Source organism: Desmodus rotundus, chromosome 3, assembly GCF_022682495.2.
Source record: "Desmodus rotundus isolate HL8 chromosome 3, HLdesRot8A.1, whole genome shotgun sequence".
Taxonomy (NCBI): domain Eukaryota; kingdom Metazoa; phylum Chordata; class Mammalia; order Chiroptera; family Phyllostomidae; genus Desmodus; species Desmodus rotundus.
Window position 1 is genome coordinate 112,690,374 of NC_071389.1, and position 27,715 is coordinate 112,718,088.

At 44.4% G+C, this 27,715-nt stretch overlaps 1 protein-coding gene across 2 annotated transcripts in view; it reads right to left on the minus strand.

Moving 5' to 3' along the window:
- CACNA2D4 (calcium voltage-gated channel auxiliary subunit alpha2delta 4) overlaps positions 1-23,264 on the minus strand; it is a 130,564-nt gene extending 107,300 nt beyond the window's left edge. For both annotated transcript variants that reach the window (XM_045195430.3, XM_045195517.2), the window contains exons 1-7: positions 22,842-23,264; positions 19,585-19,666; positions 17,766-17,882; positions 13,442-13,501; positions 12,017-12,179; positions 11,504-11,635; positions 289-349 (exon numbers count right to left, since the gene is read on the minus strand). In XM_045195430.3, coding sequence (XP_045051365.2) covers positions 289-349; positions 11,504-11,635; positions 12,017-12,179; positions 13,442-13,501; positions 17,766-17,882; positions 19,585-19,666; positions 22,842-23,062 — 836 coding nt within the window. In that variant the 5' untranslated portion in view covers positions 23,063-23,264. The remainder of the gene's footprint in view (positions 1-288; positions 350-11,503; positions 11,636-12,016; positions 12,180-13,441; positions 13,502-17,765; positions 17,883-19,584; positions 19,667-22,841) is intronic.
- Between the last annotated feature and the right edge of the window lie 4,451 nt (positions 23,265-27,715).

The window sequence follows — 27,715 nt, forward strand, 5'->3', positions numbered from 1 at the left end:
GGAGGGGTGTAGAAAGAGAGGAGAGCCTGGCAGAGGGTGGATTTGGAGACAGCCCAGTGTCCTGGAGCGAGCTGAGGGGCCGGAAAGACAAATGTGATTGGTCAGGCAACAAGAAGAGCCAGGGCAAGAAGAAAGGAAGACAGCTTCTTCCTGCTCTTGTGTTGGGTTCTAAGGTTCTACACACCGAGACCCTTGGACTGGGGGGCAAAGACAGGAGAAGAATGGGGCAAGACTCAAAGTGTATAAGATGGATGCCAACACCAGAGACCTCCCCTTGGGAGCTCTTACCAGCCACGGTTCCGGCAGTCAAAGGTGATGACTCCATTCTCGTCAGGCGTCCATTTGATGCCTGGGGAAACAAAGGCTGGTTCTTTCACTGGTTGGTGAGTCTGGTCCAGAGCCCCTGGAATGCCATGACCCCCAGGGAAGGCCGTTGCGGACCTGTGCAGCAGGGTCTAGAGCACCCTGTAAATGGAGGCAACAGGCAAGAGAGAGGCCAGCTCGATGGAGGGACACTCACCACCCACACTCTCCAGATTCAGAGTTGGGGTGACTTTCACAGTAGGACTCCTATATGCTGTGCCCAAGACTCATTTGCGAACTAAGCTTCACATTCAATTGTGGAAGGGAAAGCTTCAGGAAGGCATGACCTTTAATACCCATTACCATCTGGCAAAAACATGGATGAGTGTTGAGAGACCCAGGTGCTCTGACTCCTAGCCCACCTGCCTCCAGTCAGGTTGCCTGTTAGTGTTCACAATCCTTCTCATTAGCTGGTTGGAAGAAATGATTTGGCTGCAAGACTATAAGCTCCTTGAGGTCAGGGATTCCAAGTACACACACACCTTGTTTTACTGCCCTTGCTTTATGGCATTTCAAAGATGCTGCATGGTTTACAAACTGAAGGCAAGACCCTTCATCAGCAAAAAAGATTAGGACTTGCTCTATTGAGAAACTCATTGTGGTGGTCTGGAACTGAACCTGCAATGTCTCCAAGATCTGCCTCTACCTGGCACGGTGTCTGACATAGCACCAAGAAGACCTGATGATCAATAAATATCTGTCATATGAATGAAACAACAAATACATGAGTGTGAAAGATCTTGCCTTGACCCACTAGCAGAGTGCTGGGGTAGATTCTGTTCTATTCATCTAATCAAGAATTGGGATAAATGCACACAAAGCACAGGTAACACTGACATGCTCCATGATAGCATCCCCATTTAAAAATAGTGATTGGGAAGAGTGGGTTCACACTAAGACATTAAAAATAATAGGTGCAATTATATTATGCTGTGTTTGGGCTAGAAAAAAACAAAGCAAAACTGTGGCTATATCATGAATGCCTAGAAGCTCTAAGGGATCTTCCCATTCCACAGCAATTAGACTTCAGATGAGATATACACCTTGGGACATTGCTGGTCTGTCAAAGGGAGGAGAAGTTTCCAAGGATCAGATCATATTTCCAAAACCAAACAACTGGGAGCAAAGTTCCAAGGGGGAGGGACAGGGGCCAGAACAGTGAGGAGGCACACCCTGGCAGGGGAGGCAGGACAGAGCTAGGGGCAGAGCTGTGTGGGGGAAGCCTGAGCAGCATGGCTCTGACGTCAACCTGCAGCAACTGGTGAGCAGTAGTTTCCTAAGGCCCCATTCCCATGGCAGCATGGTTGTGGGGAATTTGACCCTTGTAACAATAACAAGAAACAGAAAGTGAGTCTGAGGTTCTGGGCTCTGAACCAGAACCTTGGAAGAGTGCTTTTAGGGTTCTGGGTGGGGGTACCCTTGATTCCAACAAGAAATAGAAGTGACCCTCTTGAGGGGGAGCTTTTCCAAGTCAGGCCTGTAGAGTCCCCATAGATTACAAGCAGCATGGCCTCACAAGCAAAGATTACCAATACACTGGAAATAGGCCTCTATGAGTGAGAGCCAGCAGCAGCAAGAACCACATGTATCCTTCTAAGGATTACAGGTGTTGGAACTACCAGATACAAAATATAGGATAGCTGTGTTGGAGAAATCACAAGAAAAAATATACAACAAGAAATGATTAGAAACAAAGAAACAGCCTTTTAATTACGGAATTTTTATAAATGAAAAAAATAAGTTAAACAAATAAATGCATAGTAGATTATTCACAGGTAAAGAAAAAAATCAATCAACAAAACAAACAAGCAAGCAAAATGTAATCAGAGACATTGAAATAAAGAACAAACTGACAGTAACCAGAGGGGAGGAAGGGGGATAACAGGGGAAAGGAGAAGGGTCATCAAGGAACATGTGTACAGGACCCATGGACTAAGCCAAAAGGGGTAGGATTGAGGGTGGGTGGTGGGGGTAGGTGGGGCGGGGGAAAGTGGTGGTGGGAAAATGGAGACAACTGTACTTGAACAACAATAACATGATTTTAAGAAAAAGAAAAAAAAAAACTCAGGCATTTGAAGGATTTGTCCAGAATCCTGTGGAAGCTAAAATAAGAAGGTCTAACAAAGGTCTTACTGGAGACATAGAAAGAGAAAAGGGAGAGCACGAGGAAACACCATGGTTACAAAGACAGTGACGGCAAATGTTCTGGAACTGATAAAAATACAAACCCACAGATCCAGGAAGCACAGTATATCCCAACAGGATAAATAAAAAGATTCCCACTTGCAGACACATAGTGCTGAAGCTGCAGAACTCCAAAGGAAAATAAATAAATAAAGACCTTGAAAGCAGCCAAAAAAACTAGAACATTTACTTTCAAAGGAACAGCAGTTAAACTAACAGCAAATTTTCTCAACCTCAGTGGAAGCCAGAAGGCAGAAGAACAAAGTTTTAAAGTCTTGAGAGAAAATAATTGTTAATTTAGAAACGCATATCCAGCAGAACTATCACTCAAGAATGAGGATAGAAGACTGCAGCATTGTTTTCTGAATTCTCCTTGGGGTGTCAGTTCCCCTGAGCTGTTATTTACTGTAAACCATTTCTCAGCGTTGTGTCGCTAAATGGAGGCTTAGTCAGTCACTTGTCTCCAATAAAAAAGAAACAGGATTTGGCCTTTTCTGCTTAAATAAGATGACAACAGGAAATGATTTGTGTAACTTGCAAAAATAAAAAAGTATACATTAAAAATTTTGAAAAAAAATGAGGATAAAATAAAACATGTAGATAACACAAGCTGAAGCAGCTTAACACTAAGAGGCCGACTGTAAAGGAACTTCTGGAGATTTGCCTCAAGGAGGAGCAGGATCTTGAAAAGACAGCTGGTGGTGCTCGAAGGAGTGGTGGGCAAACAAAATGGTAAACGAGCAGTTAATGACAAACAAGCGATGTTTGCATCAAATAACAGTAACAGTATCTAATTTGTAGGGATAAAAAGGGAAATACTAGATGACAGGATGGAAATCAGTGTGGAAGAAGAAGATGCAAGTGGAAGACCTCTAAGTCCTTTTTTGATTGGAAAAGGGGTAAAAATATTACTTAATTTTAATATCTTATTAGATATTCCTGATAAGGGGTAATTACTAAAAGAATAAAAACAGAAGAATAAGTTCTATACTGAGAGAAGGAAAAAGAGAGAAATAAGAGGAGATTTTTTTTTCCTTTTTAAAATTGCTGTTCAATTACAGTTGTCTGCATTTTCTCCCCTCCCCCCTACCCCACCCCAGACAAACCTACCTCCCTCCCCCCCCCCCCGCCTCCACCCTCCCCCTTGGTTTTGTCCATGTGTCCTTTACAGTAGTTCCTGAAAACCCCTCTCCCCACCATCCCCTCCCCACTCCCCTCTGGTTATTGTTAGATTGCTCTTAATTTCAATGTCTCTGGTTATATTTTGTTTGCTTTTCTCTTTTGTTGATTAGGTTCCAGTTAAAGGTGAGATCATATGGTATTTGTCAAAAAAAAAGATAAAAAAGGGGAAAAAGGAAACAAAAAATAGAGGGATAAACACAAATTATAAAAATCATGATAAGCATGTTTAAGTATATCAATACAATAAATATAAATATGCTGAACTCGCCAACTAGTAAAAGGGATTGTAAGTTTGGATAAAAATTTAAAAGCTATAGGCTATTTTCAAAAGCAATGACTAAAACAAAATGACACAGAAGTTTGGAAGTAAAATGATGGGAAAAATATATATCAGGATAAGCAAGAGTATGTCGGTATTTCTTATGAATATCAGTGAAAACAGACTTAAAATACAAAGTGTTATAAGGGCTAACAAGGGTCAAGAAGACATAAAATCAGCAAAGATACAGAAAATTTAAACAGTGTAACTAACAAGCTTATCTCATCACATATGCAGTTTTTCATCCCACAAGTAGAGCACACATATTCTTCTCAAATACACACAGAACATTTATAAAACTTAATGACATACTAGGCTACTAAATGAAATCTTAACTAATTTCATGTAATCAGTACCACATATGCCATATTCTCTGTCTACAAAGCAATTCAGTTAGAAATTTATCATAAAAACATAAATATAAAGTCCTTGTATATTTGGATACTTTAAAACACACTTTTAAATAACCAGGAAAATAAAAGATGAAATCACAGGAAAATTTAAAATATTTAGAAGCAAATGATAATTAAAATAGCACCATAACACTAAGAACACTAAAAACACAGGTAATAAGTTTCTGGGTATGAAGAGACATGATCAACAGAGTGAAAAGGAAACCCATGGAACGGGAGAGAATATGTGCAAATAATACATCTGATAAGAGGTTGATATCCACAATATACAAAAAATCCCCACAACTCAATAACTGAAAAACAAACAATCAAATTCAAAAATGAGCAAAGGACTTGAATAGATGTTTCTCCCAAGAAGACATACAAATAGCCAAAAAGAACATGAAAAGATGCTCAACATCACTAATTGTTAGGGGAATGCAAATCAAAACCATGATGAAATACAGCTCACATACAGTAGGATGGCTACTCTTAGAAACAAAACAAAACGATGATGTAGAGAAATCGGAACCCTTGGGCACCATTGGTGGAAATGTAAATGGGTGCAGTTACTATGGAAAACAGCATGGCAGTTCCTCCAAAATTAAAAACAAAATTACCATGTGATCCAGGAATTCCACTTCTCAGTACATCCCTAAAATAATTGAAGGCAGGGTCTCAAAGAAGTATTTGTACATCCATACTCACAGCAGAATTATCCACAATAGCTAAAATGTGGAAACAACTCAAGTATCCATTGACAGATGAATAAATAAACAAAATGTGGTATATCCATACAGTGGAATATTTTTCAGCTTTATAAAGGAAGAAAATTCTAACACATGCTACAACATGGATGAACCTTGAGGATATTACACTAAGTTAAATCAGCCAGTCATAAAAAGACAAATACTGTAAGATTCTATTTATACAAGGTATCTACAGTAGCCAAATAATAGAGATAGAAGGGAGAATGGTGGTTGCCAGGGGCTGGGGGAGGAGGGAGATGTGAGTTACTGTTTAATGTGTACAGAGTTTCAGTTCTGCAAGATGAAGAGAGTTCTGGACGGTGGTGATGGCTGAACACCAATGAGATGTATTTAATGTCACTGAATATATACTTGAAAATGGTTAGAATGGTAAATTTTTATATGTATTTTACTACAATTAGTAATAAAAAAACCCACTACCAATCAAAACTTGTAAAATGGAACAAAAGTACAGTTTCTTGGGGCAAGAGAGAGCCATAAACTCTTATTTTAGAATCAAAGAAAGTCTATAAATTAAAGCTAAGTGTTTAACTTAGTAAGTTAGGAGGAGAAATAACAGAATAAAAGAGAAAAAAGAAGATAAAGTTAAAGCTAAAATAGGTAAAATAAAAAACAAAGAAATAATACAGGGCAATCAAGGAAGGAAAAGATGATTCCTGAAAAGAATCTTCCCATAGATACTGGCATAAAAACAGGTGCATAGACCAATGGAACGGAATAGAGAGCCCAGAAATAAACCCAAGTCTTTATGGTCAACTAATATTTGACAAAGGGGGAAGAAGCATAAAATGGAGCAAAAACAGCCTCTTCAACAAATGGTGTTGGGAGATCTGGACAGCTACGTGTAAAAAAATGAAACTCAATCACCAACTTACATCATACACAAAAATAAATTCAAGATGAATAAAAGACTTAAATATAACTCGTAACACCATAAAAGTCCTAGAGGAAAACAGTGGCAGGAAAATCTCAGACATTCCATGCAGCAACATCTTCATGGACATGTCCCCTAAAGCAAAGGACACAAAGGAAAGAATAAACAAATGGGACCCCATCAAAATAAACAGATTCTGCATGGCTAAAGAAAACAGTATTAAAATGAAAAGAGAACCAACTGTATGGGAAAACATATTTGCCAATGAAACCTCAGACAAGGGCCTGATCTCCAAAATATATAAAGAACTCACACGAATCCACTCCAGGAAGACAAACAACCCAATGAAAAAATGGCCAAAGGACTTGAACAGACACTTCAAGGAAGACATACAGAGGGCCCAGAGACATATGAAAAGATGCTCAGCATCACTAGCCATCAGAGAGATGCAAATTAAAACCACAATGAGGTGCCATCTCACACCAGTCAGAGTGGCCAACATAAACAAATCAACAAACAAATGTTGGAGAGGATGCGGAGAAAAGGGAACCCTAGTGCACTGTTGGTGGGAATGCAGACTGGTGAGGCCACTGTGGAAAACAATATGGAATTTCCTCAGAAAACTAAAAATGGAACTGCCCTTTGACCCAGCAATTCCACTGCTGGAATTATACCCTAAGAACCTTGAAACACCAATCCAAAAGAACCTGTGCACCCCAATATTCATAGCAGCACAATTTACAATAGCCAAGTACTGGAAGCAACCTAAGTGCCCACCAGCAAATAAGTGGATCAAAAAACTATGGTACATTTACACAATGGATTTCTACGCAGCAGAGAGAAAGAAGGAGCTTATACTCTTTGCGACAGCATGGATGGAACTGGAGAGAATTATGCTAAGTGAAATAAGCCAGGCGTTGAGGGACAAATACCGTATGATCTCACCTTTAACTGGAACATGATCAACAGAAGAAAAAGCGAACAAAATATAACCAGAAACATTAAAATTAAGAACAATGTAACAGACTTCCGGCCAAGATGGAGGCATAGATAGACACCCTGTGCCTCCTCGCACAACCAAAAGAAGGACAACAACAATTTAAAAATAAAAGACAGCCAGAACTGCCAGAAAGTCGAACTGTATGGAAGTCCGATAACCAAAGGAGATAAAGAAGAAACATTCATCCAGTCCAGTGGGAGGGCGGAGACAGGCAGCTAGGTGGAGAGGACTCATGGTAAGGGCAGCTGGTGAGTCCAACGAGGTGATGGATTGTGGAGGGGGGTGGACAAAGCTGCAGCTGGCCGGTGAGGCAGCAGCTGGTGGACCGGGTGACAGACCTCGCAACCAAGAGTTCCAGCGGGGGAAAATAAAGCCTTAAACCTCTGACTGAAAACACCTGTGGGGGTTGAGCAGCAGCAGGGGAAAATCCCAGCCTCAAAGGAGAGTTCGTTGGAGAGACCCACAGGGACCTAGAACGTACACAAACACACCCACCCAGGAAGCAGCACCAAAAGGGCCCAATTTGATTATGGGTAGTGGAGGGAGTGACTGAAAACCAGCAGAGAGTGGAGCAAGTGCCATTGCTCCCTATTGGACCCCTCCCCCACATACAGCATCATAGCCCAGTGACCAGCGTTACCCCTGGTGGACACCTAAGGCTCCGCCCCTTTATGTAACAGGTACTCCAGGACAAAAAAAAAAAAAAAGGTCCAAATGAAAGAACAGATCAAAGCTCCAGAAAAATACAACTAAGCGAGGAAGAAATAGCCAACCTATCAGATGCACAGTTCAAAACATTGGTAATCAGGAAGCCACAGAATTGGTTGAATTTGGTCACAAATTAGATGAAAAAATGAAGGTTATGTTAAGAGAAACAAAGGAAAATGTACAGGGAACCAATAGTGATGGGAAGGAAACTGGGACTCAAATCAATGGTGTGGACCAGAAGGAAGAAACATCCAACCAGAAAAGAATGAAGAAACAAGAATTCAAAAAAAATGAGTATATGCTTAGGAACCTCCAGGACATCTTTAAATGTTCCAACATCCGAATTATAGGGATACCATAAGGAGAAGAGGAAGAACAAAAAATTGAAAACCTATTTGAACAAATAATGAAGGAGAACTTCCCTAGTCTGGCAAAGGAAATAGACTACCAGGAAGTCCAGGAAGCTCAGAGAGTCTCAAAGAAGCTGGACCCAAGGAGGAACAAACCAAGGCACATCATCATTACATTACCCAAGATGAAAGATAAGGAGAGAATCTTAGAAGCAGCAAGAGAAAAGGACACAGTTACCTACAAAGGAGTTCCCATAAGACTGTCAGCTGATTTCTCAAAAGAGACCTTACAGGCAAGAAGGAGCTGGAAAGAAGTATTCAAAGTCATGAAAGACAAGGACCTACATCCAAGATTGCTCTATCCAGCAAAGCTTTCATTTAGAATGGAAGGGCAGAGAAAGTGCTTCTCAGATAAGGTCAAGTTCAAGGAGTTCATCATCACCAAGCCCTTATTATATGCAATGTTAAAGGGCTTTATCTAAGAAAAAGAAGATAAAAAATATGAACAGTAAAAATGAGGTTGAACAGCAAATTCACAGTTATTAACAACCACACCTAAAACAAAAACAAAAGCAAACTAGGCAAACAACTAGAACAGGAACAGAACCACGGAAATGGAGATCGCATGGAGGGTTATCAACAGGGGAGTGGGAGGGGGAGAGAGGGGGGAAAGGTACAGAGAATAAGTAGCATAAATGGTAGGTAGAAAATAGACAGGGGGAGGGTAAGAATAGTATAGGAAATGTAGAAGCCAAGGAACTTATATGTATGACCGATGGACATGAACTATAGGGGGGGAAATGTGGGAGGGAGGGGGTGTGCAGGATGGAGTGGAGTGAAGGGGGGGAAATGGGACAACTATAATAGCATAATCAATAAAATATATTTTTTATAAAAGAACAATCTAACAATAGCCAGAGGGAAGGGGAGAGGAGAGAGAGAGGATAAGGGTTTTCAGGAACTGCTATAAAGGACACATGGACAAAATCAAGGGGGAGGGTGGAAGCAAGGGAGAGAGGTGGGTTTTGATGGGGTGGTTGGAAGGGGTAGGGAGAAAATGCAGACAACTGTAATTGAAGAACAATAAAATAATTTTTAAAAAAAATCTTCCCATAGAGAAAACATCATGTCTATATGGTTTTATAGATAAAGTCCACCAAACTTTCAAGGAAAATGTTTTTCTAACCTTATTTAAATACTCCCAGAAACCAGAAAAAGAGGGAATACTTCTCGGTTTATTCAATGAAGCTAGTATAATTTTGAAAAACAGACAAAGAGGGTATGCAAAAAAGAAAAATTACAAGACTATTTCACTTAAAAATATAAATGCAATAATTCTAAACAGAATATTAGTAAACTAAATCCAACAATACATAAAAGACTAGTATACTGTAATCAAGTTAGGTTTACCATAGGAGTGCAAGGGTGGGTTAACAGAAAAGTCAATAGATAAGTAGGCAAAATATATAGTAGGCATTTCACAGAAGAAGTAATACATACAACAAATGACATATAAAGAGATTCTCAGTTTCACAAGTGATCAGAGAAATGCAATGCCAGATCACAGTGAAATATAATTTTATACTAAGAAATTATTAAAAAATTTAAAAGTTCACTGATACCCAGGGTTTGAGAAATTGTGGATCAACAGGTTCTCTTACTCATTGTTGGTGGGAATATAATTGGTACAAGCATTTTGGAAAACAATTTGGCATTTCCTTGTCATAGTTGAATGGTCTTATGTCTTAGGATCTAACAATTCCATTCCTGGGGATACGCCCAAGAGAAACACTTACAAGACTGTTCATAACAACATTGTTCATCAAAGTAAAAAACAAAGAAGAAAAACAAAACTATAAGCAACCAAGATAGGATCAGGAGGATGGATAAACTGATATACTGACCCCAAGTAATATGATAGAGGAACAAAAATGACAAAATAAAGCAATATGTGACAACCTATTGAATCTTGGTAGTATAATATTGAATGAAAAAGCAAGTTGTAAAAATCTATATCAGAAACCAGTTTTATAAATTTTAAAAACAAAACAATATATTGTTTAAGCAGATGTATGTGTGTAAACATAAGATAAAACTAAACAAATAAACAGCCCCCAAATCCAAATACAGTGATAAGCTCATAATTCAGCTATTACCCAATCAGCTGTAGGGATGGGGAGCCTGGGGGAGGGGAGGAGATGGCGAGAGAGAGGAGGAGCACATACGTAAATAGAAATTGTTGGTAGTCTAGTTTTTGTGTTGGGCCTGCATGCACCCATGGGGATTGTGCACTATGATCAAGATTATAGCCGACCCCACATAGTCTACCTGAGGCTGATATATATCTGTAATGTGGGTGTGGGTGAGAAACATTCTCTCTACTAAGATGATGGCTCACACCTGGATTGTGTTGTTTGCACACAACTTGACTTCTCTGGAGACCTTGATGTGGCAAGAATATATACAGGAATTCTATCCTGGGGAAGACTTGAGAGAACTGTGAGTTAGTTGTCTTTGAGCATTTGAAGAGCTGCTACAAGGAAGAGGGATAAACTTGTTTACTGAGGCTCCAGAGAACAAAAGAACCAATGGCTAGAAGTGGGTTTGGGCAGAGAAACAGGAAGGAACAGGCTAACTAACCGGAGGACTCATGAGCTCCAGGATCCCTCTGCGCTCCTAGAGAGAAACTGGCTTTTCCAGTCTGAGCACACAGAAGGGTCCTTTAGGACCTTTCTGATTTTCTGTTTCAGGAAAACAGGGCGATGTCAAGACTTTGGACAGTGTGCTAAAACATAAAAATGGGTTGGAGTAAAATATGGAGGTGAATTATTTAAATGGGAAGTTAAAAAAAAAAGGAGAACTTTCACAAATTTTGTGGTAGATTTTTTTGTTCTATATTTTTATTAGTAGACAAGGGAGCTTTCCCCATCCTGTTTGTTAGGTTGGTCACAAATCATATCATGACCCATGACATCTCTTCATTGCTACTAAACATGTTAAGTTGAATATGCCCTATTTTGCCAATTAAGATGTAAACTTCTTAAGATGAAGAATTGTTTTTATCCTCCTTTGCATCTTCCACAACGCTTTTCATAAGACAAGGGTTCAATGTGGGCATTTATTGGCTGATTACCATGGTGTTTCACTCATTCATTCATTCACTCATTCAACAGCTCTTTGTTGAAAATGTGCATATCATGTTGTGAAGAGTGTCAAACTGTGGGTTGGAGGTACCTTTGGATAGCAGGGTCAACTCCATTTACCAGGGGTATGAGTGCCAGGGCTCATCTTTAATACCCCTATTGCCTTATTCCCAGAGAAAAAGCCCAGAGGATCTTGGAGATGCCTGCCATGTCCTTACCTGGATAGATCCTAAAGAATCCAGTTGAGCTGCCAAAATATTGCCAGGTCAGTGTTGGGTCTCTCTGGAAGTTCTCCACAAAAACAGGGTTCAAGGCTTCAGACATGTAGACTCCATTTAAAATATCTGGGTCTAAAGGGTGAGATTGTAGAAGGAATTGCAGGGGACACTAAATCAGGAAAGACAGTGACCAGTTCTTCACCCACTGACCACACCCACCAGCACATGTGCACAGACACACATGCACGTGCACACAAGCATGCACACACAGCCTGCAGTGCTGTAGTTCCAACTTCCCTCTCCATCTCACGCGGAGAGCCACACTCACACCCTCCCAGCCAGGAGCACAGAGCCATCTCCCAGCCCAGGCTCCTGTGGAAGGATTCCCCATCCTCAGTCAGGGAGGTTGGAGAATCAGTTTACACCTATGGGCTTGTTGGGAAAATGGGGGCAAATCATTAACCCCCACCAGCATCACTCAATAACCACGCCAGGCCATGGCACAGGGACTACCTTTGTTGTACACGTTGGTGGGCAGCTGCACACTACTGAGGGATGTGTTCACCATCAGATTGCTGAAGTGCGCGTTGGACTTGAGGACAAACTCAGCCCCCAGCTCCACATACTTGCCATTCACGTCCCTCTCATTGATCAGGACCGAGTTGTAATAGTCAAACTATGGCAGAGGGGAACAGCCGGACAGAGACAGCGCAGACAGGGTCCCGCCAAGTGAGCCAGAGAAAGAGAAACGATGCGGTCAGAAGACTCAGATGGGAGAGACATTGGACGGACTGGCAGTGTCCACACAAGCTCTGCCTGTGGGGTATTCGGGCAATGACTCACAGGATTTGGGGCAAATACATGTCCAGATAATTGGAGCAGATGGTTGATTTGATTGTGTTTTGATGTAAATTGTCTGGGTTATGGCTCAGTTCTCAACTTTATCGTGTGCGGATACAACCAGAGATGGAGACAGGGACATGAGACAGATTCCAGGAGAGACAAAGACAGAGGCAGCCTTGTCAGCACCACCAGCTCCTTCAGTGCAGAAAGAGGTGGAGGAACTCAGATGGTGGTGCCCTGAGAAGTGAGGGCTCTCTTTAACAGCATGGGGACTGGGTCCCCATGTCCCCTGAGGAGCCAGCAATCTGCTTTCTGCTCTTACACAGTGTTGGATCTGCTTGGATTACCACCTCGGAGCCATAATCAGACTCTCTTCCCCACTTTCTTCATACCACGACGTGGTTCAGATTTGAAGAGCACCTCAGTCTCCACCCCCATGTCCTGCCCATGTCACAACAGTGCTGCTACGAATCCAGGTCTGCCCGTCCCCAGCTCAAAGTCTTCAATATGTGCCTTTCAGGATGAATAAAGTCCAGAGCTCTACATTTACCACAGTCACTTTCTGCTTCACCATCCCCTGGACATACAGTACTGACTGCTGGCAATTTCCTCAACCTTGTGTATTTATTATTTCTTTTCACCCAGCTTAGAAACCCCTACTTCATGCCCTCAGCTGCTCAACTTCCCCTCAGCCTGGACCATCCCAGAGGCCACCCTGTCTGAGAGACTTTCTGAGCTCCTCCTCTTCCTTTCTGCATTGTGGGAACACCTGACCACCTGTATGGGCACATATTAGAGTTATTTGGTCTATGAGCTTTTTGACTTTATCTATGCAGAGGCTAGCATGTTGCATTGGGTGATAAATGCCTGTAGAAAGGTGGATTGCCACTCTACATGCCCAGCCCCAGGGTTTGGTTGCTGTCTCCTGGCCCATAAATCCCTTGTCAAAAGACTCTGGGGCATTTCAGAATCAAATTATTGTAGGTTCATACAAATCCTGGGCACATTAAAAGATAGTGCTGCCCCCCTCCCTCCATATCCTATACTCAGGTGACACTGTCCATCGCTGGGAGCTCTAGAAGCAATAGCACTCACCACCAAAGATTCGTTGAATTCATGGTTCAGGTCAGCCTCCTCAGCAGCCTCTACCAGATTCTGAGGGACAGGAACACAAAGGAGAGAATCAATGAGCCAAAGGAAGCCAGTGGGTCCTCAATTCCACTCCTAAAGATATACCTGAGAGAACTGAAAATAGAGATTCAAACAACAGCTTGTGCATAAATGTTCACAGTAGCACTATTCACACTAGCCAAAAGGTAAATACATATTTCCCAGTGAATGAAGCCAGTCTGAAAAGGCTACCTGCTGCCTGATTCCAACCACATGACATTGTGGAAAAAGCAAAACATGGAGAGAGTAAGACATCCCTGCCTGCCAGGCATTAGTGGGGGTGGAGGGATGACTAGGTGGAAAACAGAGGATTTTTAGGGCAGTGGAACTATTCTGTGTGATCTCTGATGGTTGATACATGTCATTATACGTGTGTCAAAACCCACAGAATGTACAACACCAAGAGTGAACCTTAATGTAAACTATGGATTTTGGGTGATAAAGATGTGTCAATGTAGTTCATCTGTTGCACCAATGTACCACTCTGGCAGGGGCTGTTGATAGTTGGGGAGGTTGTGTGTTTGTGGGAGCAAGAGCTATATAGGAACTCTCTGTATTTTCTTCACAATTTTGCTATGAACTGAAAACTGCTCTGAAAATAGTCTATTTAAGTGTGTGTGTGTGTGTGTGTGTATGTAAACACATTCTGGTCATGTTTAAGTGTGCAATCCAGTGGCATTAGGACCATTCACAATATCATACAACTATCACTATCTAGTTCCTGAACTTTTCATCACCCCCAAAGAAAAACCCTGCACCCACTAAACAGTCACTCACATTCCTCTCTCCCTGGCTCCTGGCAACACCGATCTGCTTTCTGTCAATGGATTTTCCTATTCCAGATATTTCACATAAATGGAATCATACAGTATGTGACCTTTTGTATCTAGAATCTTTCGCTGAGCATAATGTTTTCAAGGTTCATCTGTGTTTTTACATGTGTCAGAACTGCATCCCTTTTCATGGCTGAATAATATTCCATTTTGTGGATATCTCATATTTTGTTTATCCATTCATTAATTGATGGGCAGTTGGGTTGTTTCCACCTTTCAGCTGCTGAATATAAATATATACAGTTTTTATTTTCAATTATACCTCAATAAATATGGGGAAAAAGAGGAGAAGATCTGAGGTCATATTCTGGCTAAGTCAGGGACAAGCGACTAAGCCTTTCTGAATCTGTAAATTGGGTGGAAGAGTCCTTAACTTCCCTTCTCCCAGCCCCCAGGTCCTAGGATGTGACGAAGAAATTCCACAGGGCCAAACCGGGACTCAAATCAATGATTTGGAGCACAAGGAAGAAATAAACAGTCAACCAGAACAGAATGAAGAAACAGGAATTCAAAAAAATGAGGAGAGGCTTAGGAACCTCAGGACAACTTTAAATGTTCCAACATCCGAATCACAGGGGTGCCAGAAGGAGAAGAGGAAGAGCAAGAAATTGAAAATGTATTTGAGAAAATAATGGAGGAGGACTTCCCCAATCTGGCAAAGGAAATAGATTTCTAGGAAGCCCAGGAAGCTCAAAAAATTTGGACCCAAGGAAGCACATATCATAATTACATTACCCAAGATTAAAGATACAGAGAGACTCTTAAAAGCAGCAAGAGAAAAGGAGACAGTTACTTACAAAGGAGTTCCCATTAGACTCTCAGCTGATTTCTCCAAAGAAACCTTGCAGGCAAGAAGGGGATGGAAAGAAGTATTCCAAGTCAGGAAAGTCAATGACCTACAAGCTAGATTACTTTCTCCAGCAAAGCTATCATTTAGAATAGAAGGGCAGATCAAGTGCTTCCCAGATAAGGTCAAGTTCAAGGAGTTCATCATCACCAAGCCCTTATCATATGAAATGTTTGTTAAAGGGACTTATATAAGAAAAAGAAGGAGATAAAAAATACGAACAGTAAAATGACAACAAACTCAAAACTATCAACAGCCCAACCTAAAAAAAACAAAAACAAAAACAAACTCAGCAAATATGTGGAAAAGAAACAGATTCGCAGAAATAGAGATCACATGGAGGGTTATCAGCAGGGAGAGAAAGGGGGGAGAATGGGAGCAAAGGTAGAGGGAATAAGAAGCATAAATGGTAGGTAGAAAATAGACAGGGGGAGGTTAAGAATAGTATAGAAAACGGAGAAGCCAAAGAACTCATATGTATGATCCATGGACATGAACTAAGGTGGAGGGGAATGCTGGTGGGAAGGGGGCAGCAGAGAGGAGAGGGATAAAGGGGAGAAAAAAATGGGACAACTGTAACAGCATAATCAATAAAATATACTTTAAAAAAAAAAGGAAATTCCACAGGGCCAAGGTTATTTTAGTGCTGCTTTGCAGTAAATTTCCCCATGGGCATTCCCATAGAAGGGTCCATGGCACCGGCTTCCCAGGCAACCCCCCAGCAGGGAGCAGGGACTGGTGCTTGGAGAAGGTCTGCAGAGAAAGTGCTGCTTTGATTGGGTTCCCTAGGCTGAAGCTGTGGGAAAGGCACAGTACAACTGGAGCCCCCGGAAGCCAAGAGCCAGGCCTCTGGGGGTGGGCCAGGACTGCTGTGGTCTGGCACCTCAAGGACCAGCCCCTGCAGTGTGCGTTCTTGTCTGTGCTCCACCCAGGAAGGTGGTTTCCACAGCATTGCAAATTGAAAGAGGAAGGCGGTATTGCTGTGCTATTTGTGTGGGAGGTCAGTGTCCCCCTGCTATGGCCCAGAATAGGCTCTCCAAGTCCCCTGGTATCCTCTCAGTGGTTCCTCATGCTAAGATCCCTTGCCCCTAACCTTGGAGAAAAGACGCTGCAAGTAGTTGTGATAGGGGACTCAAGAGTTTGAAAATTTTAGTTTAAGGTAAATAATTAATAAGCCTAGTAGGTGAGGCATATGTTAAAGTTATTGTTTCAGCAACTGCAGAAAAGGCCCACCACTCCAGAGAGACACAGCCGACCTCCTGGGGCACCACTAAAGATTATGTCCTGGGGAACAAGTGGAGGCATCTGGGTGCTTGTGTTCCAGGGAGATCCAGACGACCATCTGCCCCTGGGAATAGCTAACTGCCCAGGGTGAAAATACTGTAGGGTTTTTTTTAAATCTAATTTTCCCTGAATTTCAAAACCCCTTACCGTACTTTGTTCTCTGTTATAAAAAGGCTGGCTTGGAAGAAAATGTAACACGGTCCATTACGGTACGAACCCCACTCCTTCTCAGATTGCCGGCCATCTGAATAAAGTGCCCATAAAGATTCATTCCCTGTCTCTGCTTATTGGGTTTGGTATGTGACAGGCAGCATGAATGCTGGTCTTTTCTGGTTTCAGTTATGTGGGAAGGGTGGCCCCAGCTTTTCTTCCCAGACAATGCTTTTGATGGGGGAGGTGGGATTCAGGCAAGCAGGCTGGCCAGGCTTCAGCTTCCATTCCCCACACTTCCCGCCCTCAGTACTGGCCTCAGCCTCCCCTCTAACAGTTTACTGCTTTCCCCTGGCTCCCCAAATGAAACCTTTAGGGGGACAACATTCATCTTAGATGGCCAGATTTCTGGCTGGGTGGAGCAGGAACTATGTCTTTCCAATCATCCAGGACCCCATCACATCCCAGTAGGCACTTCATGCCAGGGAAGTGACATATTGTTTCAACTAGGCCAAGCAAGGCTTGGTGGATATGTCACGATGGGTCACCTGAGCAGGTCACCCATCACTATATATAAGCACCTATGCTGTCTGGGTAGCCCTCAGAGCACTTGGGTGCCATGAAGGGTGGGTCCTTATGGCAGGAGGGGAAAGGGTGGGGAGATGAGTAGGGGAAGAAAAAAGGGGGAGCGGTGGGGGGGAGCTTTACTTTGTATGTTCTCCATCCCTCTATACTCCCACCCATCCACCATCTATCCATCCACCACCCACCCACCCATCCACTCGCCCATTCATTCAGCAGGTGACTCTTCAGCCCTCATTTCGACCTGCTCTGCCCATCACTGAATACAATGTTATGGTGGAAGGCCCCTCCTGACACTGCACATTGATCCTATTGCATAGGACTCTGTTCTTTAAGGCAGAGCTCCAATCGCAGCCCTCTCCTCTCTCCTTGCTTCCTATTATTTCCTCCTTTACAAGGACATTTTGGCTCATGGGGATTCAAGGCTGATGCTCATGAGGTAAGAAAAGGATGAGGTGGGTGAGAGGATGCAGGGTCATGATGTCAGTGAGGGTTCTTTTGATGTGACAGGGGCTAGGGTGGGTCCCCCCACAGATCATAGGACCTGGAGCACCTTTACAGCCTCCACTTTCCTGCGTAGCATGGTCTCCATGTCCTCTGAGAACTTCCTCACCAGCTCCAAGCCATCCACCTCCTGGATCCTCAGACTGGGCTCCACATCCTTGTATTTCTGTTAGAGGGTATGTGGGAGAGACAGCACCTGTAATCTGGCACCAGGATGTGTGGTACCTAATTACACATGGCCTCCATCCTCTCTAGCGCACTCACACCATGGGGCCTTGTTTACTTGACCAGAGGCAAGGACAGACCCTCACCTCCTCACAGAATCTCCCCCACTAGTAACCATAGCTGCCTCTTATCAAATGTCCTCTCTGTTCCAGGGACCTTGGACACATTCAGTTAATATCCTGAGGAGAGTAGACTGGAGCTCAGGTCAACAAACTTGACCAAGGTCACACAGACAGGTCTCTGAGACTTCCCTGGGGATGCTCACATGGACTGTGATACCTCCCCGAGCATCAGTTCATCTTTTCCCCACATCCCCTGATGCACATTATGTCCAAACCAAGCTCAGCATTGACAGGTATTGGCACCACCTGACAAACTGCCAGGGAACCTGGGAGAGTTCACAGAGCTGGGTTCGAATTCACTCTCCAGGCTGAGTGTGCGTATCACCAATGTCTAATAACCCAGTTCGCCAGCCTATTGGCCATGTGACCGTAGGCAAGTTTCTTAGTCAGTTTCTTCATCTGCAAGATGTAACATTGGCATGGCTTTAGAGAATGTTCTAGAATGCATAGACTTAAAGATCATTTTTACCCAAAACGGTCACATAATTTTGCTCTTTCTCACCTGGGGTTAGAGGGCACAAATGAGAACACTGAATGAAACACTGCTTTGCAGAGTAGGAGTGTGGTGTGAGTGGCAAGTTGGTCTGCACTGTCTTTGTTACAGTGGGCTGTGGAGGTGCAGGACAGGGGGCTCAGCCTGGCTCCTCCTGGTTTGCTTTGTGGGCTGTGGGGAAGGGGATGCAGGCAGGGGCTGCATGGTGGTTCTGTGCAGGCATAAAAGCCTGAGAATTGCTTTTGGCATCATTTAGAAAATGAAATTGTGAGGAGAGTTAAATCCTGAATGTAAAGCTCTTAGCAAATGGTAATGATTGAGAATGGCAAGCAATTCTTAAAACTGGTCTGGGAGTTATAAATATCAGAGGAAGATCAGGTTGTTTATTATATAGTAAGAGGACGGCTAGGTGTCAATCTGCACTAAGGCAATTAACCAATAAGGGTAGGGGTTGGTGCATCGTCTTTTCCACTGGGCCCTGTGTCTTACCCAGGAGCCAAGCACTGGCCCAGACCAGCTGGAGGGCCTGAGAACTGGACATATGGAAGCTCCCTCTGCAGAGGTCACAGACCAGCTTGCCTGCTTGTCTTGCCCGAGGAGCTCCTGCAGGACTTTCCCATGGCTGGCTGAAGCCCCTCTTACCCCTTCTCCTTCTCCCTGTCCCCTTTCACAGGTGTCAGGTCTGCATCCCAGTCTGCTGACTCCTGCTCCCTCACCCCTCTGTACTTCACAGCTCCTCCCCTAATAAATCTCCTGTCTGTCCATTCCATCTTAACCTCCGCTTCCAGGGGTCTGAACTGACACCATGCCCTTGACTGCCCTACCGACTTGCTCTGTGATTTGGGCAAATTGTTCCCCTCCGTGGGTCTCAGTTTCCCGTCTGAAAACGAGGGGAATGGATTAGTGATCTCTAAGTCCCCTCACAGCACAGACATTCAGGGGTTTGAGGTCTCTGCTCCTTACCCTGGAAGGGCTCCCTGGCTGACTGCCCTCTGACCCTTCAAGCTCCCTGGGAGGGGGTTACTGACCTTCTGCAGCAAGACGGAGCCTGAATATTTGGTCACGGTGTCATACAGGTCCCCACCAAAGGTGTCTGCCCACAACTTCACCCTGCGGGGCCATGAAGGTATATGTGTATATGCACATGCACACACACACACACACACACACGGAGACACACACATAGATATACATGCACATACAAAACAAGTGTTTACATTTATAGACATCCTCTGATGCACACATGCACAAACACAGAGACAAACATGATACATAGATGCTTGCACACTAATGTGCATACACTCATGTACACATACAAAAGGATACATACTGACATACACCCAGAAAAACACACACAAAGAACTACTGCACCTCTTGGCCAGAGCAGGAGACTCCAGGGACCCACCAGGGTTTCAGCAACTGCAATGAGTGTGCTAAATACCCCTGGCTGGGTCTCCCGCTGAGGGGTGAGGGGCAGGAGCTGATGAGCTAGACCAAATCCTGACCGCATGCACCTGAAGGCTGTGGTCTATGGTTGGAGAATGGAGAACAGAGGAGGGGAAGGGTCTGTGGACAGGCCCAGGGCAGGGCAGAGGGGACCCTGAGGACAGACACAGGACCTGTCTGGGCACAGCGGAAGCTTCTCAGTGAGTCCTTCCCTCTCTAGTGTTCCCTGCTCAAGGTCACTGTAGGCTGCTGCATCATCTATTGAAACCTCAGAGAGAGCATGAAGCACAGGGGCAGAGGAAAAGGCTCTGAGCTGCTTCTGCTTCTGCTGAGGGGAGGCCAGGCCAGGCAGTGAGGGCACGAGAGGCAGCCTAGGGAGAAACCCTGACCTCTTGTCTGTCCCCAGAAGGACATCAAGATCTCACCATCTGGACAGGCCGGTGGGGTTGTGGGGGTAGGCACAGGCTGTGTCTGAGCCTCTCCAGATGGAGCAAAGGGGGTTTGCCCACATGATCATTTCGAGATCAGCATTTATTCAGTCATTCAACCAGTATCTGTTAATGTCCTAATGCTCAGCCTTGTGCATAGTCCTGGAGCTACATCTCAGTCCTCACCTTTGTAAAATCTTCCATTAGAGGGCCATCCTTTCATATACAGATAGGGTAATAGGTGTTTGAAGGGACACCTGTGTTTAGCGTGACGAATAGATTTGGAAGGGCTTTAGGGAGACAAACATGACTTCTAGGTTTCCAGTTTGGGTGGTTGAGCTGATGGTAGTGTTATTAAATAAAACTAAGAATATCAGGAAGATCATGGAAGCAAGTTGGGGAGGGTGGAAGGTGATGAGTGTAGCTTGGGATATGCAGAAGGTGAGGTTTCTGTTGCAGGGCTATGTTGTAGAGTGAGGTTGGGCAGGTTGTGTGTTGTCCAACTCTAGAAAGCACCAATGGCTCTGTATCTTGAAAGACACAAACTTGAATTTAAAGCTTTTCATGATGTTCAGGAAGAGCTGTCCATAGACAATGGATACATGAGTCTAATAGGTAGAGGCAGGGCTAAAAGTCATTAGTACGGAGATGGCGGTGGAAATTCTGAGTAGATGGGCTCTCTCAAGGACTGATTGTGTAGCATGAGAAGGTCTGAGTGGACAACAAGCCCTGGAGAACACCAACAATCTCAGGGGCAGACAGAGGGAAGGGGACACTTGAGAAAGAGAGGTAATAGATGCCCAAGGAGACCCAGGAGAGCAGTGTTCTGGAAGTGGAGGCATTGAGACTCAAGGGGAAGGGAGAGGCTAGTGTCTGAAACAAGGGTCCAGGGAGTTAAGTCCAGAATTGCCTACTGGATTGGGCAATGAGGGTCTTTAAGACTGGGGTGGGAACAGATTTGGGAGGGCAGTAGAAGCCAGGGCAGGTGTTGGAGGCTGAGGGCTGAGTGGCACAATGGACTAGCTTCACAGGAGAGAAATGCGGGGTCTTTAGGATGGGACAGACTGAGAAGGATCCAGTGGGAAGGAGGAGGTGGAGCAAGGTCCTGTGTGGAGGCCCGGCTCCAAGGGAGTGGGCAGGTGCAGACATGGGTGTGTCCGGGGCCCTTAATCTCAGTGACTCTCTCTCAAGGTTTCTGTGTTGATAGTCCACCAAAGTTCTCCTCAATTAAGACTTGGATTCCAGCCATCTTGACTTGGCACTCAGACTATTCCTAGAGTTTGCTTCTACTATTAGTTGGTATATATTCTAGGGATAAAAATTATTCTCAGCATCTCCCTCAACAATGGATAGTTTTACAGGCTGCTCTGGGTATAACAGTGGCACAAAGGCCAGGCTGACTTGAGTTCAAATTACAGCACTTCCATTACATGAACGTGGGCAGTTGCCTCAACTCCCTAGTTGCAGAATAGGGGCACTGTTACCCCCCTCACTGAATGGCTGTGTGGACTAAGGGTGTCTTTGTAAAGCACAACCAGGTGGAAACAGTGCTGCTCAAATCCACCGATCAACAAAGCTCAACAAAAACATTATGTGTTGCTCTGGCGCCCTGTCCCCGCTTTGTTGACACGTGAGGTTGGCAACTGGCTCTGAAAGCCTGACTCTCACACTGCACTTGAGTGGCTGGACTTAGATATGAACTGAGCAGGTAACCTCCTTTATTTGGGCTAGAGCACTTTGCTTCCCACCTTTATTGGAAATTTCTTTAATAGAACCACCAGAGCCAAGGACTAAAAACAGATACTCCCAGAGGTGTCGCACAGTAATTTAAATTTATACCAAAGTGTAAATGACTGATACCTGGCCTCCATGAATGAATGTAGATTCAGGGCCTGAAGGAGGCAGGAAGGCATAGAAAGGGGTGACCGAGACCACTGAAGTCCAGTTTGACCTAGTCCCTGGTCACATGAGCCATTTTGTTGATTTAAACTACTGTACCCTTTCAGAATGTTAAAATGAATTTCCTAACAAATCCTTGGGGAGGATCCTTTTGAGCTAACACTGCTCCCACTCTCAGTCACCTCATGGCAGCAATTCTGGGAAGGAGCATCGCCATGCCTGTGCTTGAGATACTGCTTGCCATCCGGTGAGGACAGTGAGTGCCGATGATCAGGTCTGCTTAAAACCATCAGGTGTTTGGGGAGGAGCAGGTGGGACTCCCCATTGGAAGAGAGGAGGGCAAAGAACAGGTCTTCAGAGCAAAAAAGGAGAGTGGGCCATCCAAGTGCCCAGGGGAGAGCCCGGAGGTAGATCAGAGGTGGGTAGGGCAGAGGATTGAGGTCTGCCAAGAGGAAGGAAAGGAGGAAAGGGTGAAAGGGTTTTATGGGGTGGGGGATGAATTGGATGCTTACGTTTCCAGAGGAATCTTGGTCTGCCCTGACGTGGGGGACAGGGCAGTGCTGGACAGAAGCAGACTCAGGATGACTGCAGTCTTCCACAGGGAGGGCCCCAGGTCCCAGGGCATCCTGCTGTAGGGGCAGCTGGGGTCTGGGGACAACCTGGGAGTTCCAGGCATGCTGCTCCTGCTGGGGTCAGGGTGGGTGGAGAGAGGTGGACAGCAGCCTAAGACCATGGGCTCTGTCTGCCTGTTACTCAGACCCTTGGGATGCTGCCCAAGCCTTTTGCTTTTTGGGTCCTAGCAAACCTGGGGTTCCTGGCTTGTAGTCCAGTCTTGGCTGCAATTCCTGGTGGGAGAAGGGGCTTTCACTCTGTCCTGCAGATAACAGAGGAGATGCCTTACCTGCCTAGCAGGCTTCCAGGAGAGGGGTTGACTGTGGCAGGGGAGGCTGTGACAAAATGAGCCCGTTAATCCACTGGCCTCTCCTCTAATCCCCTAGCTGACAGCAGGGAGGAGGGGATGGCAGGAGGGACCTCAGCAGGATTACTCTGATTTCAGAAGACAGGGCTTGCCCAGTGCAGGGTCAGAGTGTACTCTCCCACTTTAAAGAGGCAGTCCTTGTGGACCCAAAGGGAGGAGGACACTGTGACACTAGCCTAGGATACCAGATGATGTTTGCCCAGAGCTCAAATTTACCAAGAGCTACAACAGATCCTCTCCTTAAACCTCCGGGTGACCCTGGCGGGTTTCTGTCATCCAGCCCTGTTTTCAGGGGCTCTTGAGGCACAGGAAGGATTGGCGACAGAGTTGAGAGTGTAACTGGCTGACGTCTCCAGGCCTGCTGACTTTGGCCATGTCAACATCCTAGGGACCCCCCAAACCCTACATTGCACCTGCTGCTGGTTCTTCTGGTCTAGGGGCACATTTGCCAGGAAGCCAATGATGCTTCAGGGTCCTTCCCTTTCAGCAACATGTTCCTAATATATGCAAAAGAAGATTGACCACAACTGGTTAAGACCTCTGTCCCTTTTCATTCCAGCTCTTCTCTGTCTGATTTCATCTCAGTTGGGTGATGTGTAGTGGCTGTGCACATTTTGGGGATCCAGCTAAGAGAAAGATGAGTTGGGGAAGCATTTAATTAGGGCTTAGTGGGATATACTTATGTAGCTCGGTTACTTCCTTGTATAGTCAAGTTATCTCCAGTCATCCTGGTGTAGAAACACTCTTATCACCCACATGCTGACCTGCCCTGCATTAGGACACTCAGGTGCAGCAGTTCATTACCCTATGAACGTCCTACAGTGCTCCCTGCTGGAAGTACATAGGAGGGGAGGAAAAGTAAGGTTTGAAATACCCTGGGCCAGAAGCTAGTCTGAAAGAGTCTTCCAGAAATCCAACAAATGAAATTGCCCACAGAGCATTTGGTTGTCTGGCCAAATCAAGGTCTGGCCAAAACAGTTCTCTTCTGTTAGGAAAGCAGTCGATATTGAATGTGGGTAATTTTGAACATGCCATACGTTGTCTTCTCTTCCCATGGGAATTACACAAAATGGAATTTGATCAAAATTCTTGTGTTTGTGGGTCCAAATTGGTGATAATACCACACGAGCACTGTGTGTGACGTCACAGTTTATTCATTCCATGTGTCAGAGTGCTTCTTAATCTGTGTGATGCATCTTGTCCTGACAAAATCTGCTGGTTCCAGCAAAATGGCACGCAAAATTGCCACCGACGCAGAGAAATGTCTGAAGAAGCAAGTGTTCCAGAGACAGAACTCCTACACATACTCATCAGGGAGTCAATGTTGTAGAATCAGAGGCATCTGGTTACACAGTTATGTGGCTCAATACCACGTGGCAGCGATGTTTAAGTGTATTTGAATTGTTCCTATGAATGCCTTCATTTCAGATGCATTTTGCATATTTTTCAAGATTATAAATCATATCAAATTTAGAAAAAGTACTACAGAGGTGTGTGGGGCAATTAATGAAAAAAAACAATGTGCAATTTTTGTAGGTTTTGTGATTTTTGTGGTAATCATCAACTTGTTAAAGTTTTTTAGGGGGTGGTTTTTTTCATTATAAATAAATATTCACTTTTATATTTATTTTTTATATTTGTTACTTGTATTCTTTTTGTTTCATAGATGACCACCTCCAGGTTGTGCGGCTCCCAATCCCCTAGAACCTGGCCCCTGTGCCTCACTGTAGCACCTGCTCAGCAGAGCCACTGACTTACCCTGACGTGCTGAGCATGGGAGCTGCTAAGAAAGCTTCTTCCCTGCTCATTGTACTCATTTCCCAGTCACAGCATTGGCCTAGGTCCCACCCAGCCCCTTAACTGCTTGGGAAGCCCTCATAGCACTTGTAAAGAAAAATACTGATATTATAATGGTGGGTAAAGTAATATATGTCTTTTCAAAGGCTGTTAAAGAACAAAAATTCAATCAAGTAAATTTGAAGATCTAATTGCTTTTATTAAATGATTCATGAATTGGGTAACATCCTATCTCTGAGGAGTTGGACAAAATGGAAGGTTTTTATAGGCAGACTCTGGGTGGGACAAGAAAGTTATTAGTGGAAGAAAAGAAAGAATTGTTTCAGGCAAGGTTATCTCCCTTCAGGGGAAGGCAGGGATCTTATCAGGCAGATTGCCTCAGCCTCCTTTGGGGATGGACAGGACACATATGGTGGCAGACTATCTCATCCACATAGGCCAGGAAATTCCCGACTGAAATTACATTCCTGGATAAGGTTGAAACTGCACTTAGGTCAGGTAGTAAGTTGAAGTTCAGTGTCGTGGCTTTAGCACAAGTGACTCCATTTGGGGCCTGTGGTTTTCTCTTGATCAACACTTACCAAGGTTATTACACTTTACAAGTGTGCCCTAACCTGTTTTACAGAGAAAAATACCTTTATATATATATATATAAAACACTATATATGCATGCATTGTCGGCCTGGCTAATTATAGTATCTTAAGACAGTAGCCCCTTGTACTGCTGCACACCAGGAAGCACTGGGCACTGGGGACTGTGGCAGGAGTCCGGGAGGAGGTGGAGTGGGGGAGGACTTTAAAGCTAAATACCTTCTGAAACGGGATTTCTTAGCAGAAATCAAATGAAATGTGGGAACAGAGCCCAAAGCTAAGGGAGTTATCAATTCTTAAAACAGACCTTTGAAATTCAAAACTTACGGCTCATCACTTAGTCTAGGCCAGAATGGTATACAATTCCCACCAGTTAGGAGTGAATCTATGTTGTGGCTTTTATTTTTAAGGGCTCTGAGAGAAACGGTATTCCAACTTTCTCTTGGTCAGTGTTTCATCTCAAATCCCTCAAATGTAGTCTAACCTGACCCACGTTCCTAGGGTATCTTCTACGTGTCCGTTTCTCACTAGGCACTGGGGATGTGATGCCTATAGTTGGAATGGAGATTGGATATGATGCTTGAGATAAATACTCAAAGTCTGTACAGGGGGGCTTATCTCAAAAAAAAAAAAAAAAACCCCACTCAGCTAAAGCTAGCTAAGTGCTGTGATGCAGAGGAAAAGACTTGTCAGTACAGTGGAGGGGACAATTATTTATTCCCTTAGTAGGAAAAAAGGGGAAGGACATTTCAGGGAAGGCTTCGCAGTGAAAGAGACATTTGAATTAGGCTTTAAATAATGAATAGGAGTTCAGCAAATGAAGACTATTGAAGGGATAATTATAAGGAACAGATGGTATGAGGAACAAAAGTAGGAAACTGCAGGCATGTTATAGTGTACATACCTTTTGTGGAATGCTGAGAATATCAGTGTCTTTTACTGCATCCTAAGCTATACTTAGTGGCTTAAAATAAAAGCAATTATTTAGTTAGTTGATGAGTGTGTATTTTGGGCAGGGCCCAGCAGGCAAGGCTCCTCTCCATTCCAGGCAATGGCAGCAGGGGCCGCCGGAGGACCCTCTTCCAGGTTGGTTTGTTTACTCACAGGGCCAGCAGGCTGGTGCTGACTGTGGGCTGGGACCTTGCTGGGCTGAGGCTGGGAGACTCCATTGTCCTCCACTGGGCTGCTTGGGCTTCCTCACATGGTGGCTGGCCTCACAGAGTTAGATCCCAAGAGAATACAGAGGAAACTAGTGCCTTTTATGGTCTGCCTAGAAGTCACAGAGCATCACTTTGGCTAAATTTCATTGATTAGCCAGGCTCCAATTTGGCCTGGACTCAAAAGGAGGAGGCACAGACCCTTCCTCCCAATGGGAGAAGTGTCAGGATTTGCAGACATGTTTAAAAACTGCCACAGTGAGGGTCTCAGGGTTGGGGATAAGGGAGGATGGTGAAGGTGGGAGGGTTGGGGTAAGGGCAGGGAGAAGGGAGCTGCAGGAAATAGAGCTGAGGGAAAGTTAGGTAATACCTAGATGATAAAGGAATATACTAGTTCTTTCTAAACTCTAACTTGAATATCACCTACTGCAACCCCACATCCATTTAAAAGTAGTGATTTATGAGTGTGGCAGTTCTGGGCATGGAGGATGGGAGGAAAAAGGAACAGATGTAAAAGATGTAAAAGAGTCCGGTATTAAGCTAAGCTCCTTTGTGCACAGACCACAAAGTCCCATCCTTTCCATTGCTCAGTGAGTTTGGTCAGTGAGAGTGTCCTCCAGTGCTACCATTAAGGGAGAAGCTCAGTGGGAAGTATGCAAGCATCTTCCTCCTGCCCTCCCCCTTCTCCTGGTTCCCCTCCCGCCCTCCCCATCCCTCGTCCTCCCCCCCTGCCTGCCTCCTTTCTCTGGTACCCCTTTCACCTTCCCCTTCCCCAGCTCCCCCCTGCTGCCCTCTCTTCCCTTTGTTCTGCTCTCTTCTCATGGCCTCTCCCTCCCTCCACAGACTGCTCTGATTCTGGCTG